Source organism: Vicia villosa, unplaced genomic scaffold, assembly GCF_029867415.1.
Source record: "Vicia villosa cultivar HV-30 ecotype Madison, WI unplaced genomic scaffold, Vvil1.0 ctg.000349F_1_1, whole genome shotgun sequence".
In the NCBI taxonomy this organism is placed as follows: Eukaryota; Viridiplantae; Streptophyta; class Magnoliopsida; order Fabales; family Fabaceae; genus Vicia; species Vicia villosa.
Window position 1 is genome coordinate 578,287 of NW_026705156.1, and position 19,596 is coordinate 597,882.

General features: G+C 31.9%; 2 protein-coding genes across 2 annotated transcripts; both read left to right on the plus strand.

The window, feature by feature from the left end:
- Positions 1–970: 970 nt before the first annotated feature.
- LOC131627083 (uncharacterized) lies at positions 971–4,071 on the plus strand. The gene is made up of 4 exons (XM_058897910.1): positions 971–1,494; positions 1,570–2,528; positions 3,462–3,571; positions 3,658–4,071. The coding sequence occupies exons 1-4, from the start codon at positions 971–973 to the stop codon at positions 4,069–4,071; spliced, it is 2,007 nt and encodes a 668-aa protein (XP_058753893.1).
- Positions 4,072–4,839: 768 nt separating this feature from the next.
- On the plus strand, positions 4,840–5,154 carry LOC131627084 (uncharacterized). The gene has a single exon (XM_058897911.1). The coding sequence runs from the start codon at positions 4,840–4,842 to the stop codon at positions 5,152–5,154; it is 315 nt and encodes a 104-aa protein (XP_058753894.1).
- Positions 5,155–19,596: the final 14,442 nt, after the last annotated feature.

A 19,596-nucleotide genomic window follows, 5' to 3' on the forward strand; every position in this document is an offset into this window, starting at 1 on the left:
TAACTACAAGATAATGAAATTATAGTTGCATGTTGTTGAGCTGGTTGATAGCCTAAATGGCAATGAGTTGAAGGCTGAAGCCTTGTGTTGTTGAATTCCGTTGATTGGATGTCCATATTGCATACATATGTCGTTGAGGGCTTATGCTCTGTTGTTGGCCTGTATTGGCATTGTTGAAGGCTTATGCCTTGTTATTGCCTCTAATATAATGGCATCTGTTGAGGGCTTATGCCCTGTTGGTACCACATGCATGTAGAGTCGATAGTTACATTTTCATTCATCTGACTGTTTGTAAATGTCATGTAATGATGTGGTTGTGTGATTGATGGTGTGAGAATCTGTTTATGATTGTGTTTGTGTGTGGTGTAGATACTACTCCTTAACCATGTGATATTTCACCGTATATTTATTGAATGTAATTCTCACCCCTTTTCTGTTATTGTGTCTTTGCTTCTTCAGGAGTACAGATAACCAGGTACCAGAGTAGTGCTTGGATTTCTCGAGTGTTACCTGATAGAGTCCTAGGAGTCGCTCTGATACGTAACACGGGGATGTTGGGATACACTTTGTTTTGTTTTCCTTTCAGTTAAATGTTAAATTGTTATGTATCTTGATTTTGACATTATTGTTGGACCACCTGTTTAGTGGATATGATTTATTTGTTGGGGCCGTGGTGCCATGAGAATTAATAAGTTGTTTTGAATTCCGCTGCAGTATAGGATATTCTATTTTAATGAATATTAAATAAAGTGATGTTATTGTGAATTGTTTAGAAGATGTGACATCCTACTCGTATTACTCTGATTATTTATGTATTTATAATTCGTTTATTTTTGATATGGGAAAGTGGGGTGTTACAATTGGTATCAGAGCAGGTCGGTCCGTCCGACCAAGTAGTTGAGTCGCTAACAAATCGAGTATTGTTAATCTCGTTATCTAAACTATGTTTCTATTGCAGTGTTTAGTTGAAATGGCTGGAAGAAACGATGCTGCGATTGCTGCTGCTTTGGAGGCTATGGCTCAAGCTCTGGAACATCAACCTAATGCTGGTGAGAATGCTGGGTCTCGCAGTTTGGCTACTTTCCAGAGGGAAAACCCGCCGGTCTTCAAAGGCAAGCACGACCCCGATGGAGCCCTAGAGTGGTTGAAAGAGATCGAGAGGATCTTTCGTGTAATGGATTGTACTCAGGCTCAAAAAGTTCGCTATGGGACGCATATGCTAGCAGTCGAAGCTGACGACTGGTGGCTAGCAACACTTCCTAGACTAGAAGCTGCAGGTGAAGAGATCACTTGGGACGTGTTCCGAAGAGAATTCCTGAGGAAGTACTATCCTGAGAGCGTCCGTGGCAAGAAGGAAATCGAGTTCCACGAACTGAAACAAGGGAACATGTCAGTGACTGACTATGCTGCAAAGTTCACTGAATTGGCCAAATTTTATCCATACTATGATGGAGAGGGTGCAGAGTTTTCAAAATGCGTTAAGTTTGAAAATGGGTTACGCTCTGAGATCAAGAAGGCTATAGGGTATCAGCAGATCCGCGTTTTCCCTAACTTGGTAGACAGCTGCAGAATCTTTGAAGAAGATAATGCTGCTCACTATAAGATTGTCAGTGATAGAAGAGGTAAGCAGAGTCAGCAACGTGGCAAGCCTTATGACACTCCAGCTGGTAAGGGCAAACAGAGGGCTGCTCCGGGCCAGAGAACAAGTGGGGGAGGTGCTCCTGCCCCGATTGTGTGTTTTAAATGTGGCAAGGCTGGTCATAAAAGTACTTACTGCACTGATGACGTTAAGAAGTGTTTCCGTTGTGGCAAGACTGGTCATATAATGTCTGAATGTAGACATAAAGAAGTGGTTTGTTTTAATTGCGGTGAAGAAGGACACGTTGGAAGTCAATGTCAGAAACCAAAGAAGGCACAAGCTGGTGGTAAGGTGTTCGCATTGGCTGGTACTCAGACAAGCACTGAGGACAGACTCATTAGAGGTACTTGCTTCATCAATAGTATGCCTTTAATTACTATTATCGATACTGGTGCTACTCATTGTTTTATTGCTGCTGAATGTGTTGAAAAGTTGGGTCTTGTGCTATCTTCGATGAATGGCGAGATGGTAGTTGAGGTTCCAGCTAAAGGATTTGTGACTACACCTCTTGTTTGTTTGAAGTGTTCGTTGTCGATCTTCGATAGGGACTTTGCTGTTGATTTAGTTTGTTTGCCGTTAAGTGGGTTGGATGTAATTTTGGGGATGAACTGGTTAGAGTATAACCATGTTCATATTAATTGTTATAACAAGACTGTGAGGTTTTCAACTGCTGAAGAGGAAGAAGCTGATTTGGTGTCACCAAAGAAATTAAGACAGTTGCTGAAGGAAGAAGTTGAGATGTTCTCATTGATGGCAACACTGTCAATTGAGAATCAAGCTATAATTGATGAGTTGCAGGTGGTGCGTGAGTTTCCTGAAGTTTTCCCTGATGAGATTCCTGATGTACCGCCAGAAAGAGAGGTTGAATTTGCAATTGATCTTGTACCTGGTACCAGACCTGTTTCTATGGCACCGTACAGAATGTCTGCATCTGAATTGGCGGAATTAAAGAAGCAATTAGAAGACTTACTGGAGAAGAAGTTTGTCAGACCGAGTGTATCACCATGGGGAGCTCCAGTGCTGTTGGTAAAGAAGAAAGATGGAAGTATGAGGCTCTGTGTTGATTACAGACATTTGAATAAAGTAACGATTAAGAACGGGTATCCGCTACCAAGGATAGATGATTTGATGGACCAATTGGTGGGTGCCAGTGTATTTAGCAAGATTGATCTGAGATCGGGTTATCATCAGATTAAAGTAAGAGATGAAGATATTCAGAAGACGGCGTTTAGAACGAGGTATGGACATTATGAATATTCTGTGATGCCTTTCGGTGTTACTAATGCGCCGGGAGTATTCATGGAGTATATGAACCGTATCTTTCGAGAGTATTTGGATCAGTTTGTCGTAGTGTTCATAGACGACATCCTGATATATTCTAAGTCAGAAGAAGAACATGTGGATCGTTTGAGGACGGTATTGCAAGTGTTGAAAGAAAGGAAGTTGTATGCGAAGTTGTCCAAGTGTGAATTTTGGTTGAAAGAAGTCAGTTTTCTGGGACATGTCATATCTGGTAGTGGCATTGGTGTAGACCCATCTAAGGTAGATGCTGTGTTACAATGGGAGACTCCAAAGTCAGCTAACGAGATTAGAAGTTTCTTGGGTTTGGCCGGTTACTACAGACGGTTTATTGAAGGATTTTCTAAGTTGGCACTTCCGTTAACTAAGTTGACGTGTAAGGGCAAAGTGTTCATATGGGATGCACAATGCGAAGAAAGTTTTGTGGAACTGAAGAAGAGATTGACGACAGCTCCGGTTTTGACGTTACCGAACCCAAGAGAACCTTTTGTAGTTTATTGCGATGCTTCTCTGATGGGTTTAGGTGGTGTACTTATGCAGAATCGTAAGGTAATTGCTTATGCTTCGAGACAACTGAGAATTCATGAAAAGAAATACCCTACACATGATTTGGAACTCGCTGCTGTTGTTTTCGTACTAAAATTTGGAGACATCATCTCTATGGTTCTAGATTTGAAGTCTATAGTGACCATAAGAGTTTGAAATACCTGTTTGACCAGAAGAAGCTGAACATGAGACAGCGAAGATGGTTAGAACTGCTGAAAGATTATGATTTCGGGTTGAATTATCACCCCGGTAAGGCAAATGTTGTGGCTGATGCCTTAAGCCGGAAGACCTTGCACATGTCCGTTATGATGGTTAAAGAATTAGAACTGATCGAACAATTCCGAGATATGAGCTTGATTTGTGAAGTGACACCGCAGAGTGTTAAGTTGGGAATGCTTAAAATTGATAATGACTTTCTGAACAGTATCAAAGAGGCTCAGAAATTGGATGTGAAAATGGTAGACATGATAGTGGGTTGTGGCAAATCCGAGAAGAGTGATTTTAGGGTGGATGCGCAAGGAGTGTTGAGATTGCAGGATCGAATATGTATCCCTGATGACAATGATATGAAAAGGATGATTTTATAAGAAGGTCATCGAAGTAACTTGAGTATTCATCCTGGAGCTACTAAAATGTATCAAGACTTGAAGAAGATATTCTGGTGGCCGAGAATGAAAGAAGACGTGGCACGATTTGTATATGCTTGTTTAACTTGTCAAAAATCGAAGATTGAACACCAAAAGCCTGCAGGATTGATGCAACCGTTAGAAATTCCAGAATGGAAGTGGGATAGCATTTCGATGGATTTCGTAACGGGGTTGCCTAATACTGTGAGTGGACACGATTCAATATGGGTGATTGTTGATAGGCTTACCAAATCAGCCCATTTCATACCTATTAACATCACGTATCCAGTGGCAAAGTTAGCTGAGATCTATGTCCGAATAATTGTGAAGTTGCATGGTATTCCCTTGTGCATTGTGTCGGATAGAGATCCGAGATTCACTTCAGATTTTTGGAAGAGCTTGCAAGAAATTTTGGGTTCTAAGCTGAGGTTAAGTTCGGCGTATCATCCTCAGACGGATGGTCAAACTGAAAGGACTATTCAGTCTCTAGAGGATTTGTTGAGAGCATGTATTCTCGAACAAGGAGGCTCGTGGAGCACTCATCTTCCATTGATCGAGTTTACTTATAATAACAGTCATCATTCTAGTATCGGGATGGCACCTTTTGAAGCGTTGTACGGTCGGAGGTGTAGAACTCCGCTATGTTGGCACGAATCCGGCGAAGGCGTAGTACTTGGGCCGGAAATTGTGCGAGAAACCACAAAGAAGGTAAAGTTGATTCGGGAAAAGATGAAGGCTTCACAGAGTAGACAGAAGAGTTATCATGATAAGCGAAGGAAGGAGTTTGAATTTGAATCAGGTGACCATGTGTTTCTAAGAGTCACGCCTGTGACTGGTGTTGGTCGTGCCCTGAAGTCAAAGAAGCTGACTCCACGATTTATCGGTCCTTATCAGATTTCAGAGAGAGTTGGTACTGTCGCTTATAGGGTGGCGTTACCGCCTAACCTGTCGAATCTGCACGATGTGTTTCATGTGTCACAACTTCGGAAGTATGTTCCAGATCCATCTCACGTGATTCATATGGATGATGTGCAAGAGAGATAGAACCTTACAGTAGAGATGATGCCGATTCGGATCACAGATCGTGAGATAAAGTCCCTTAGAGGTAAAGATATCCCGTTGGTGAAAGTAGTCTGGACGGGGACTACCGGAGAAAGCATGACGTGGGAAATGGAGAGCAAGATGCGAGACTCCTATCCCGAGTTGTTTGAACGAGGTAAGATTTTCGAGGACGAAAATATCGTAAGTGGGGGAGAGTTGTAACGCCCCAATTTTCGATATTTATTTATTACGTAATTGTTGGGTGTATTTGGTGTCTTAAACTGATATTTAATTTTTATTATATTAATTTAATAATTATTTAGTAAGTAGTAAAATGATTAATTAGTTATTTGGGCCAAGTAGTGACTAGTAATTGGGAGGGTGTGTAGTAAGCCCATTAGCAAATTAAGGACTAATGAGAGATTAATAAAAATAAAGAAAAATTAGAAGGAATAGTTTCTTTTGGCAAAATTTAGAGGAACATGAAAACAGAGAAAAAGGCTAGGGCAAGAGGTAGAAGAACTCCACCATTGTTGAAGAATCAAAGGTCAATTATAAGGTAAGGGGGGAGAATGGGTTCTCTAAATGGTGATTACAACATGAGAGGGTAGTGAGGGTTCCTTTCCCTCTTTAGGTTTCACAATTGATGTTTGATCCCTTCTTTGATATGTGAATTGATTTGACTTGTATATTGTTCTTCATGACTAATGAGTATTGTATGATTGTGGACGAAATTCTGTTTTGGATTGATGAATTATGACGTGGTGTTGGGTGTTGGTTGAGTTTTTGTTGTGTTCATAAGAGGAACTGAATCTGAATGTGAAACTGTCCAATTTGATGAGTAGGGATTGAGTTGTTATCCGGTTAAAAATGATGTAACATAATAGGTTAATGAATCTAGATGAAAGGTGTGAGTTAATAGGTGAAATTATGATGTTTTAGACCTGAAATCGCAGACGGGAAGTGATGAAAACGAGTGAGAACGGACTGGTGCGAATGCAGACTTGGAAAGACAATTTTCCTGTCAGTTTGTGTATGATACGCGTATGGGTTGAGGCCATACGCGTATGAAGGGCACACCAAGGGGGCTATACGCGTATGATACGCAGCCCTGTCCCAACATAGTGCAACTTCTGGTGGAATGCGTATGGTACGCGTATGAGAGAGAGGTCATACGCGTATGAGAATGTGATACGCGTATGGAGTAGTTTTTAGTGCAAAATCTGATTCTGGCAAAACGCGTATGATACGCGTATGGGCAAGGGGGTATACGCGTATGGATTAGCTGTACGCGTATGGTTACGCTAGTGTGCAGAATTTTCCATTTTTGTGATTTTATTCTGATACTTGAGTGAGATGAATACCTTTCTGAGTTCCTTAAATTGTAGTACTTAGGTAAACATAGAGGGACTATAAAAGTTATACTTTGGACATAAATATTGTGATAAGGTGTGTTGATTGTTGTGAATGTAACTACAAGATAATGAAATTATAGTTGCATGTTGTTGAGCTGGTTGATAGCCTAAATGGCAATGAGTTGAAGGCTGAAGCCTTGTGTTGTTGAATTGCGTTGATTGGATGTACATATTGCATACATATGTCGTTGAGGGCTTATGCTCTGTTGTTGGCCTGTATTGGCATTGTTGAAGGCTTATGCCTTGTTATTGCCTCTAATATAATGGCATCTGTTGAGGGCTTATGCCCTGTTGGTACCACATGCATGTAGAGTCGATAGTTACATTTTCATTCATCTGACTGTTTGTAAATGTCATGTAATGATGTGGTTGTGTGATTGATGGTGTGAGAATCTGTTTATGATTGTGTTTGTGTGTGGTGTAGATACTACTCCTTAACCATGTGATATTTCACCGTATATTTATTGAATGTAATTCTCACCCCTTTTCTGTTGTTGTGTCTGTGCTTCTTCGGGAGTACAGATAACCAGGTACCAGAGTAGTGCTTGGATTTCTCGAGTGTTACCTGATCGAGTCTTAGGAGTCGCTCTGATACGTAACACGGGGATGTTGGGATACGCTTTGTTTTGTTTTCCTTTCAGTTAAATGTTAAATTGTTACGTATCTTGATTTTGACATTATTGTTGGACCACCTGTTTAGTGGATATGATTTATTTGTTGGGGCCGTGGTGCCATGAGAATTAATAAGTTGTTTTGAATTCCGCTGCAGTATAGGATATTCTATTTTAATGAATATTAAATAAAGTGATGTTATTGTGAATTGTTTAGAAGATGTGACATCCTACTCGTATTACTCTGATTATTTATGTATTTATAATTCGTTTATTTTCGATATGGGAAAGTGGGGTGTTACATCATTCGTTTTAACTTTGGTTATGCTCTAATATGTAACACTAGGGAGCGAATAATTTGTTTTATGTTGAGATTTTCTAAGAGACAATGTATGCTCTTGTATTTGCTTTATGTTTTGGTGTGATAGCACTTGGAGAAGGCTGTTAGTGCTTTAGATTTTGCTATGAAAACTATTATGAGATTTTGAATTGGTTTATTTTAATCATGATTCTACTGCGAAGATATCAGATGAGTTGGATGTCGTGTATACATACAGGTATAAATCAGATGAGTTAGATGACGTATAAACATCCTAATTATAAACGTATGCATTAAAATATTGTGCTGCATGTTGTTTAAATTAAGTATTACATGATCAGTAGGTGTGTGTTTGTATATGTGTTAGATCCTATGTGCAAATGTTTGTGAAAAATCTTTGATTTAATTATACTTATGCATATGGGAAATAGGGTGTTACACTTATTCCCAACTTAAAGACAAATTTTACCCCCTGGCTATGCTATCGAACCAAACAGAGATTTATGGTTGTTCTCTTTAACCAAAACAAAACTTTTTCTGGCAAAGCTTGATAAACCAATATCAGAAATTTATGGTTGATCTCAAGAACCAAAACTCAATCTCTTAAAGGTATCGAACCCTTAAGAATAAAAACGACCAACACGACCTTTTACAAAAATATTTTCCTCACAAATAAAGCTTCACTGAAGAATACTTAGGCAACTAGAAGTGAAATATGAATTTATTTAGAAAGAGGAAGAAAGATAAATTTCAAAAAAATATGAAATTGATGGAAAGTAACATGATTTGAAGGGAGGTAGACCTCCCTTTATATAGTAGTTGGAATCACCAAGAAATTAAATAATCTATGAGCCGAATTGATTATCTAATTGATTGGTCTAATCAATTATATTATTCAAATATAATCAATAATGATGTCCAAATAGGAAAATTTTGATATATAGTCATTTCAAGACTTAAATGTGATATCTTTGATGATTTCACAATCGAGGGATACATTTACTTATTCGATTAGGCAAATTAAAAAAGGTTTGAGATAGCTTTTTAATCTCTTGTATTTGGCATAGAAAAGTCATTTTTAAGATAGAAAAAAATTGTGTGTGTGTGTGTGTGAGTGAGTTGCATTAGTACTTTTAAGCTATTACCTTATATTTACAATACTCAGTTCACTCTGATTGACAAGCAAACATGACTTGGTGAGCTTTCACACTTTTCATGAAGGAAGATTCAAGGCTTTGCTGGGTATTATCTTATTATAAAGGCACTTGGTCTTGAGTCCTTTTAAGATGTTATCTACTTTTAATATAATAAAGTAGAAGACATATGAAATTCTTTTATTATCCTTCTAATCACTAATTTGAGGGTGATAATCGGGGACATAACGGTAATTGCATATCCTTTAATATTTTAATTAAAAAATAAATATTATAATTATTTAGTAACCTTTCATTAACCCTATCAATTAAAAAAGTACCATTGAACAAATCAATCAGCATTCACTAAGGTTCCATTCTTTTAAGCTTACCACCAATCCATGTATACTTTGTTGTTTATAATTGCAAAGCAGTTCTATATAATAATACTCCATTCTTTTTCAATAATATGTAAATTAAAAAAGCTGTACATATTAATTAGTTTTTTAATTAACTTTTTCAATAATATATAACCTTTTTAATTAAAAAAGCTGTACATATATAACTTTTTCAATAATACATAACGTTTTTTTTTATAAAATATGTAATTAACGTTTTTAATTAACTTTTTTAATAATTATGTTTAAATGTATTTAAAATATTTTAACATTTTTTAACATTTCGTAATTAACATTTTTAATATATAAATGTTAATTAAAATGTTTTTTTTAATAATTTTATAGAATTATATAAATAAAATGTTAATTAAAATCATTAATTTTTTTTATTTAAACTTTTTTTTTATTAAAACGTTTTCAATAATGTAAAAATAAAAATATTAATTAAAATGTTTTTTTATTTAATTAACTTTTTCAATAATATATAAATTAAAAAAAACTGTAATTAAAACGTTTTTTGTACATATAAAATATTTAAATAATTATATAAATGTATTATTTAATAATTATATTAAAAAAACGTTTTAATTTACATTTATATAAAAAGTTAATAATTTTAAAAAAACATTTTAATTAACATTTATATATTAAATTATATAATTATAAAAAAACCGTTAAAATATTTAAAATGCATTTATATAATTATATAAAAAAACGTTAAAATATTTTAAATAAATTTAAACATAATATTTTTTAAAATGTTAAAAATTTATAAAATGTTATAAATTTATAATTTTTTTTATTAAATCTATATATATTTATTAACGTTTTTATTTACGTTTTTATTAAAAATATTTAAAAAAAATTTAGCAGAAATTTAAATTTATAAAAATTTATTAACGTTTATATTTATTAAAATATTTAAAAATTTATAAAAAATTTAAAAAATATATGTTTTTAAAAAATATAAAAATTTAAATCTATATATTTTTATTAACATTTTAACGTTTTTTAACATTTTTATTTTGTTATATTATAAACGTTTTTATTTATTTTTTATATATATATATATATATATATATATATATATATATATATATATAACATTAAAATGTTAATAAACATTAATATGTTAGTTTATAAAAAAAGTTTAAAAAATTATTGTTTTAATGTTGACGTTTAAATTTTTAAGTTATTGATAACGTTTAAATTATTGTTTTAATGTTAGTATAAGTATATAAAAGTCATAACTTATAACAAACTAAATGTGCAGGTCGTTTGGTAGCTTGCTCCCATTATAATCGCATGCAACTGGGTTCAAGACTTGGCTGAGGCAAATTTTTGAGTTGCTATTTTTTCAGCCTTTTCAAAGGAAGCCACGTCAGCAGCCAAACAAGAAATCAGGCGCCCAGTCAGCAAGATTCCACAGGCCTAGTCAGCCAAAGGGGGTTCCTGAAAACAAAATCTTTTTTTTTAAGGGGTCAAGGCTAAATTTTTTTTTAATAAGGGGGAAAACCGAATCTCGCTAATTTGGCAGGGGGTAAATAGTATTTAACCCTTCATTTAATTTTGCAGGCAATCTTAAGTGTTTTGTTTTTCCAAAAAATTGCTATGGTCTTTTGGTTTTCCCATATCTTTTTATTCCCATGGTTAAATAGATGCTTTTTACATTCTATCCTATTTCAATATAAATCCTGGCTGTCTTTGGTTTCATAGTGTCACATTTTGGTTTTTCTGCATTTGCTTCTTCATCAATTTCACGTTTTTCCGCTTCTTCTTCTTATACATAAATTTTATTAGAAAAACACCTCCATGCCCATAAGTGTTTGCAACCATAACCATTCCCTATAAACATTTTTTCAAATATATATATCCATTCACATTTCTTATATACCATTTGCGATTTTTAGAATTTCAATCCATTGTTGCATATAGCTTTCTTCGTTGATTACTGTATTTTTTCTTCAAAGGTAAAGTTTCAAATTTCAATCTTTTAAAAGTAGATTGATTTGAGAAATTTCTACAATTTAGACTAATTTTCACATATTACAACTTAACTTTTTGTTGGTCAATTTTTTGTTTTCAATACACTAATTATGTAAAATTTCTTGCCTGATTTTCTATTTTTTATGTTCACATATTCATTTTCTGATTTCAAAAACATTTATTGTGTTCACAGTTTAATTTTTACAATTTCTACACTTTTTGATATTTTATCCATAGACTTCAATGGCAGTGACACATGTGGTTCAATTGGAGAGCATCACTACATTCAACATGAACAATAAGTTTGACGACGACGACAACAATCTATATAGCCACTCCAATCAAGGCAACTACATGAATGGATCTGTATTTGTTCAAAACTAAATGATCTCTTTATTTGAATGTTATATTTTTGCTTTTGATTAGAATTCCAATCGATTATTTTTGTGGGAAGAATTTACTATTATTTATGTTTGCTTAATCTTTAGCAAGTAAATTGTCTATCAAAAGACTTCCATTCAATCCAGTTATTGTAGAGACGAGAGACCTACCAGGAATGGAGAAACTACAAGTAGGAGTAATTTTTTTCCAATGTGAATAAAGTAATAATGTAGAAGAGGAGGAAAATCACCCAAATAGCAGTATTTTAAACCACTCATTTTTATATAAGTTTACTAATTATATGTATTATAAACAACTATTAATTCAAAATTGATTATATGTTAATTGAGTAAATGATTAATAATAAATATTTTTTATTTTGTTTTTATCAAAATTATTTAAATGTTATCTTTCCCATCTCTATTTATTTTGAAATTAATTACCATACTATAATTTTAAAATCTGATGTACCTTCTTTAAATTTGAACTTAATTTTATTTTTATTAACTTTATATTATTTTTTAGTTAAATTTTTTAAAATCACATGTTTCTGGTGATAAAAAAAGTTATATATTTTTTTAGAATTGAGATTTTTTAAATTTTTATTATACTTTTTTATTCTTAGTTTAATTTTTTCTTATTTTTCATTTGAATTGTGTTACTATGAATCGTTTTGTATTGATAGGCAAATCAATGATTTCGTTTCTGTAATTTTTAATTATAGTAGTGTTTTTGGTTTTTAATTTCGATTTGCAAGTTATTAGGTAAATTTATTGTGTTAAGATATTATGAATATTTTTATATCAATTTGAAAATCAATTATTTCCTTTTTATAACTTTTTAATTATGTGTTTTTTTCATTATGAAGGTAGCATCATGGTTTGTAAGGACATTGCCTATGTTATCAAGGACACACATATATTATCAAGGGCACTTCTAAAAATTTGGACTTAGTCCTAGGTTTTTTTAAAAATACTTAATTATCTTAACTAAAATTATTTTAAAAGAGTAGTTTGTGTCCCTATGATCATTTTCATTTGATAATTATTGTATTAATATCTGCACCTAATCATTAGGTTAAGTGTGTATTCTAAAACAAAAACTTCATATTTCTCTTTTTATTTGTTCTAAAATAAACCCTAATTAATTATTACAGTTAATATTGCGTATCTCTATTATTTAGGCTGACTAAAATCAATTTTCAAAACTTTACGTGTTCCCCATAAAAGCTTTGTTTAGCAAATTTTCAATCTATAAAATTATAAGATTTAAAAACATTAAAATTATAACATAATTAATTTATAAATAAACTTAAATTATTTATTTCAATCTGCTAAAACATTATTAGGTACACGGTTACATGACTGGATCGTTTAAAATGGTTGAGTTACATTATATGACTAATATGTGTTATTTATATGTAATTTAATATTTTATTTGATAATATATTTTATAAATAAAACACATATTTAGCAAATATTATAATATCGGATTGATAAAATAAAATAAAATAAATAATTACATGTGTATTGTATAAGTAGGATATTTTTAATAATATTAAAAATAATTAGACGTGTTAGTAAAAATAAATGTTTTATAACTAGAATTACACGATTTACTTCAACATAATGTAATAATTGTGCTTTTGAAATTTTAATAGCAACATATTTTTCATAATTATGACTGTAGTAAATTTATTTATAATTTATCTTCCAATGTTTGACGCGTACGAACATACACATAGAATAAATTAATATTTAATATGAATATTATAATTTCAAATGTTTTTTCTTTATAATTTTTTTTTATATTTTATATACATTTATTAAACATTATCATTTTGATTTTCTTTTAATTACAATTTTATTTCCTATTTAGTATCTATTTTATTGTAAATTGGTCACAATAAATATTTTCAACCTTGAAAAATGGAAAGTTTTGGTCTAAAAATAGTAATTTATCTTCTACATTTTTATTTTGAAAATAAAATATTACTTTGAAAAATAATTTAAAAAATTAGTAAAAAATGTTACTATTTTAATTAATTATAATTTATTTTTTATTTTCAAAGATAACATAAAATTTACTTCTATATTTATTCCAATTAACTTTTTTAGATTGCACCTACGAAAGGAGTTAAAAAATTGACATTTATTTTTATTTTTAAAAGGATTTAGTTGTTTGGTGGGATAACTGGCTCTTTTATTAAAAATAAATATGTTTAAATTTTTTTCTGCCAAGATTATGAAGAAAATTATAAGTTTTTTTTATTTAATAAATAACCTATTTTTGTTATTGAATTTTAAATTTGAATTAAATAATTTTGTTGTTTTTATTCCATTAAATTATTATTTTTGATTTGGTATGAACAGCTAACACAAATATGAGAAATTAACCGCATGTATATTTAAATCAAATCATAACATCTATATATCTTTTATATATCTTTTGTACATATTTTTCTTTGGTAAATTAAATTAAATATATATTTAAAGTTAAATAATGAGATTTAAATGTGTTGCATTGTATTATAATATGTCATTTCATTATTTTTTGTTTCTTGACTTATATAGATGTTATGATTTTTTTGCAATTTTTTATTTTGATAATTTAAATTTGCAATTTAAATCATGCTCTTTGTGTTAATGCACGTCTGCGAAAAAAAACGAGTAGACATAACAGGGCCGGGAGCCCATAAAAATTGTTGATCTACATTACCTCAATTTTTATTAATTTTTTATTTTTAATTAAGAAATATATTTTTTAACTGTAATCAACAATAATAATTAATTACCTCTAATATTATTTCAATTTTTAGGCAATTTTATTATTATTTTTTAGGTCATTGTAAAATTTATTTAAAATCATCTCTATACCTTTCATTATTTTGTAGAAATAATTTATTGTTGATATAATAATTTTTATAAACGGTAATAAATTATAAGTATTTTTATAAACGGAAAAAAGTTAACTGTTGATACAATTTTTTTTTATAAAACGGGAATAAGTTACAAATATTTTTGTAAATGAGAAAAAGTCAACTGTTGATACAATTATTTTTATAAACGGGAAAAGTCTACTGTAGATATAATTATTTTTATAAACGGGAGTAAGTAACAAATTTTGTTATAAATCGGAAAAAAATCAATTGTTGAAACAATTGCTTTTATAAACAAAAATAAGTTACAAATATTTTTATAAATAGACACACGTGTAGGGGTAGAAAAATGGGCCGTCTACCCCGCCCCGCCATAAGTCTGCCAAAAAACGAGCGGGGCGGACAAACCCGCCAAGTGAAATGGGCATAAAAATCATGCTCGCTCCGTCAACATGACGGCGGCGGGTTTTCCCGCCTATTTTTCATTTTCTTAAATAAATTAATAGGCTTTTTTACCTTTTCAATTAAATTTTTCACTTATTTTTTAAAATATTTTTTTATAAAAGCATCTTTTTAACAAATTTTACTTAAAAAGTATTACATATATTTACAAATAAATGTATAAAATAAAACCATCAAGAATTGGAATTACTAGAATTAGCTAAAAAATGGCAGACTTAAGACGAGACGGACTAAACGAATAGGCGAGACAGGTTTTGCTTGGCGAGCTTTGGGCGGACGGAGGATTTTTGCGTGGTGGACTTTGGTGGACAACGGACCCAAAATTTCAACCTAACCCGCCAATTTTTTGCAGGTGCGCCCCGGGCCACGGCCTATTTTGCCACCCATACACACGAGTTGTAAAATCTTGCCTCCGCGCTGCAAAATCATGGGCGCGGGGCGTGGCGGACACACATGCATTGCACCTTTTATGAATGAGAAAAAGTTAATTGTTGATACAATTATGTCTCTACGTGAAATGTATTACACCAAATACTCATATATATTCTTCAACATAATTTATATGAATATACTAACAACAACTACAAGATGATAAATTAAATTAATACTTATATGACAATCATCATTTAAGATATTTTTTCTTAATTCATATGTATTTTTATATTTTTTTAACCATAATTATATGATATTTATTTAATATTTATATCGACATTGCGCGACCCGTGCGAACGCACGGGTCCTTTGCTAGTTGTTTAATATTAGTGTTGCAGTAGACTTGTCGTCATGTGTTGTCTTCATAAAAACTCCAAATGATGATCTTTACTACCCATAACCACATAAATCCACATGCTTTCTAGCTCGAAGCTTTAAGAGAAATATCAATAGAGTTCTTCTAAGAAAGAGTATATTTCTAAGTATACAACATTTATGAAGTCTCTGATCCAAGGATGAACGATGATGGCAAATATCAATTGTTGTGATCAAAACAAATTGTTTGAGAATATCTCAAAGTTTATGATCTTTAGTGATCAGCTAAATGAACACGCCTTTAGTGGACTTGTTCATTTGTTTATATCAACTCTCGCATTCAACAATGTGTTGAGAAGGGTACACCATATTATATTAGGTGTTTCCCTTTAAGGGAAGTATTTATCAAGATTTCATGATAAAAGAGGTCTACATTATTTTAAGGTTGAAATAATCTAAAAACTATGATTAAACCCTTAAAATAATGAATTTAATTTTTTGCTCATCTCTTTAAATTATTTCTCCAACTCAAAAGATGAGTATTCTAGTGTTTTATAGCAAATGAGTGCAAATAATGATAAATGAGGATGCAGAAAAGTGAAAAATCCAACACAAGGCCCAACATGCACCAAAGAGGTTGAACTGCATAAGCACAATTGGTTAACACATTATGACAACTGATTAGAAGAGCTTGGCACACAAATTTTCAGATCAAAGTCAATATTGTGCCTCAAGCAAATCAAGTCCCAACATTAATAAAGATCACATTAAATTCTGAAAATTTTGGCTAGCTAATCGATTGGATCCCTTAGCCAATCGATTAGCATACTTAATCTAGAAAGATTTTGATTTGATTTTCAATCAGCACAATCTACATTAAATGCTTTCCATGAATACATGATTGAACCATCAAATGGAACACTGTAAATACGTATGCTCCATCATTACTTCTTGCATCTCAAAACTCATCTGTCTAGCTTTCTTTTCTTGTGTGAGTTCTTTTTCTTGATATATGTATCATCATGCCTTCCTCAAGCCAAAAATCCAGAATACCACTAAGATCATAGAACCAAGGTTTATGGACGAAACCTTCATGAGAGTTTATAAACCGTATTCTCACATTTGTCAAACCTTATTAAGATCATTCTTTACAAAAGGACCCGACATAATCTTTTGAGATATCGTACAAGAATTCTACACAAACCTGAATGTTTTTGGAAGACCTCTGACATTATCACTAAAAATAGCAATCCACAAAGAATACTTTGGGACAATGTTTGAAATACCCTTCATATGAACATCCTACAAATATGAGAGACCCTTAGGACTCATAAACTTCAAACCAAATTTATCCTTAAACACTTTTGTCACTAACCACATGGAGAAAAGAATATTTCCTTTTAGAACAACCCTCTTAAAACTAAAAGTTCAAATCTTTTACTATCATATAACAAGAATCTTGCTCCCAAGAAATATCAATAACGACTATGTTATCAAACATGATATTATCCCTCTTTGGATTCTTACACAAAACATTCCAACTAACTGGGTAGATGAGACATATCACAACATGTCCCACTCAAAAGAAAAACCTTCAACAGATCTTCCATATGGAGAAACGATCACAAGAATCTTAAGCACCTTCAACATTGATACTCTAAGGGACAAATCGGTATCATCCAACAATAAAATTGACTATACCAGCCTCAGAAGCATTAAGATCAACTTAAATTATGAAGAACTGAGGGACGACTGGACAATTGAAGAAGAAGATACAGAAGAAACATAAGACATAAATCTAAAACAAGTTTATGAAATTTGCCAAATCATGGCAAAGGATATAAAGGAGATGAAGAAAATGATATCAAGAGAATGGTGATACTTATGGAAATAAACAGACTCACTTATGTGACCAACTGTGTTTTTATACTTTCTCATCTTGTCCTTCTTGCATTTTAAATTCCACAAACTTTCCCTTTGTAATTTGAATTCCTAAGTATTTTTTTAAGTGAACGATGTTTTCCTTTATATGTCCTAATTACCTATGTTTGCATATTTATTTTTTTCAATGCATCTTTATCCACTGTTTGATTTCGACAAAGGGGAAGTAGAGTATACTCTATATTTAACTCAGGGGGAGTTTAATTACTCCAAACATATTTGTGTTTTTTCTTTTACCAAATCTCCTGAGAGATGTGTTGTCACCATAAAAAAGGGGGGAATGTGGAACCTTGTTTTACAGGTGATATGTTTTTAACAAGGACACCAACTTTTGATGATGACAACTAATCACTACTAGAAAATTCGCTTTTTGTGACCGAATTAGAAACCGAAAAAGCTTAAAAATCAGTCACTAAAATGTTTAGCGACCATTATTTTTGGGTTGAAAAAGTGCTAGTCGCTAAAATGTTTAGCGACGAATTTAGTGACCGATTTAGTAGTCTTTTTCATAAAATAAAAAGTTGTAATACCTAAGAATTCAACCTGTAACCTCTGTGTATTTTAATAAGAACTTGCCACTACACCACTTAACATCTATTGTTATATTTTATATTTAAACATATACAAATATAGTTTTATATAAATATATTATATGTTAAAACCATTAAAAATATGAAAAATTTAGTAAAAATTAAAGATTGAAAGAGAATTAAATTCTTTAAAAAAAATGGAAAGGAAATAGTAACATAGTAAAGAGGATTAAAAATAAAAACAAAAAACAAAAAACATTAGTGACCGAAATATCGGTCTCTAATTTATATATGTAAATTAAATTGTATATACAAATATTTTTTGTGACTGATTTAGTGACCTCTTAAAATTGGCTTATGAATATCAAATTTTGTTGGCTAATACGATCACTACAGTGACCGAAATTTCGGTCACAAAATTTTGGTCTCTAAATCGGTGACTGTTTTATTTTAGTGGTCAATTTAGTGACCTCTTAAATTTTTCTCATGAATATCAAATTTTGGTGGCTAATTCGGCCACTAAATCGGTCATGAAAAGCGAATTTTCTAGTAGTGAATGGAAAGTCAAGCATGAGAGATTAAGTGGATAAAGATGCAAACCTAAGTATCAGGGTTTGATGGACTTGACTATTAGATGATGGAAATAAAATGGAATACAACTTAAGCCTCATTTCAAGAGAACTTAAGCAAGTGTCTATAAAAGAAACTATTCGACAAAGTCTTGAAGTGCAAAAAAGTCCTACCTTAATTAGTCTGAGTGAATACTTTGTAAAGCATAAGGGGGTGCAATCTTAAAAGTGCATGGATAAACCACACACACATTAAAACATCTTTTCAAACTGATTTGCTCAAGAAAATATCTTCAAAAATGTCTTGAAGTTGTGTTAGATGAATTGGAAGCTGTTAGAATAGCTCTAGGAAAAGTTTAGCATGTGCTAATCGATTGACACATTAACCTAATCGATTGACTATGTTCAAAATTAAGATGTAAGTGATTAGGATAACATCTTAATGATGTGCAACAACTATGTATATCTTTTCTTTCCTATTTTGAATTTACAATCGACTTATTTAGGGTATCTAATCGTTTGACATTAAGTGTTAATTGATTAGGAAGTTTTAAAAAGCATTCAAATCAATTTCCTCTTTGAGCCAACCTCTAGTATATAAATAATGGTCCTTTCTCTTATTTCAAATCATACGGAATTGTGTCACTAATATTTTAGCCAAAGTGCTTATTCGAGAAAGTTCTTTTGTGAGTGAGGATAAGTTGTAATTCTGGAAGGGAAGGATTGTAAAATTCAACAAGGGATTTTTTGTTTACACCTTAGTTGAATATTATCGATTTATGGATCTTTTGTGGGTTCTAAGCTAAACCTGTAAAAAGCTTTGGTATGGAGATTATGTGATTCAGTCTCCGTTTATGTTCGAAAGTTCAACCTGTATAAAAGCTTCCATCATGTCTTGATTAGCCCGTGGTAAAACCAAGGTTAGGTTCAAGCTCAACCCAATGTTAAAAACTTGGTAGGTTCGATATTAGCTTGTGGTAAAATCTCCTAGGTTCTTGGATAGCCAATGGTAAAACCAAGGTTAGGTTTGTGAGTAAAGCCCGGTATTAAAAGCTCTACAAGATTCAAGATCAGC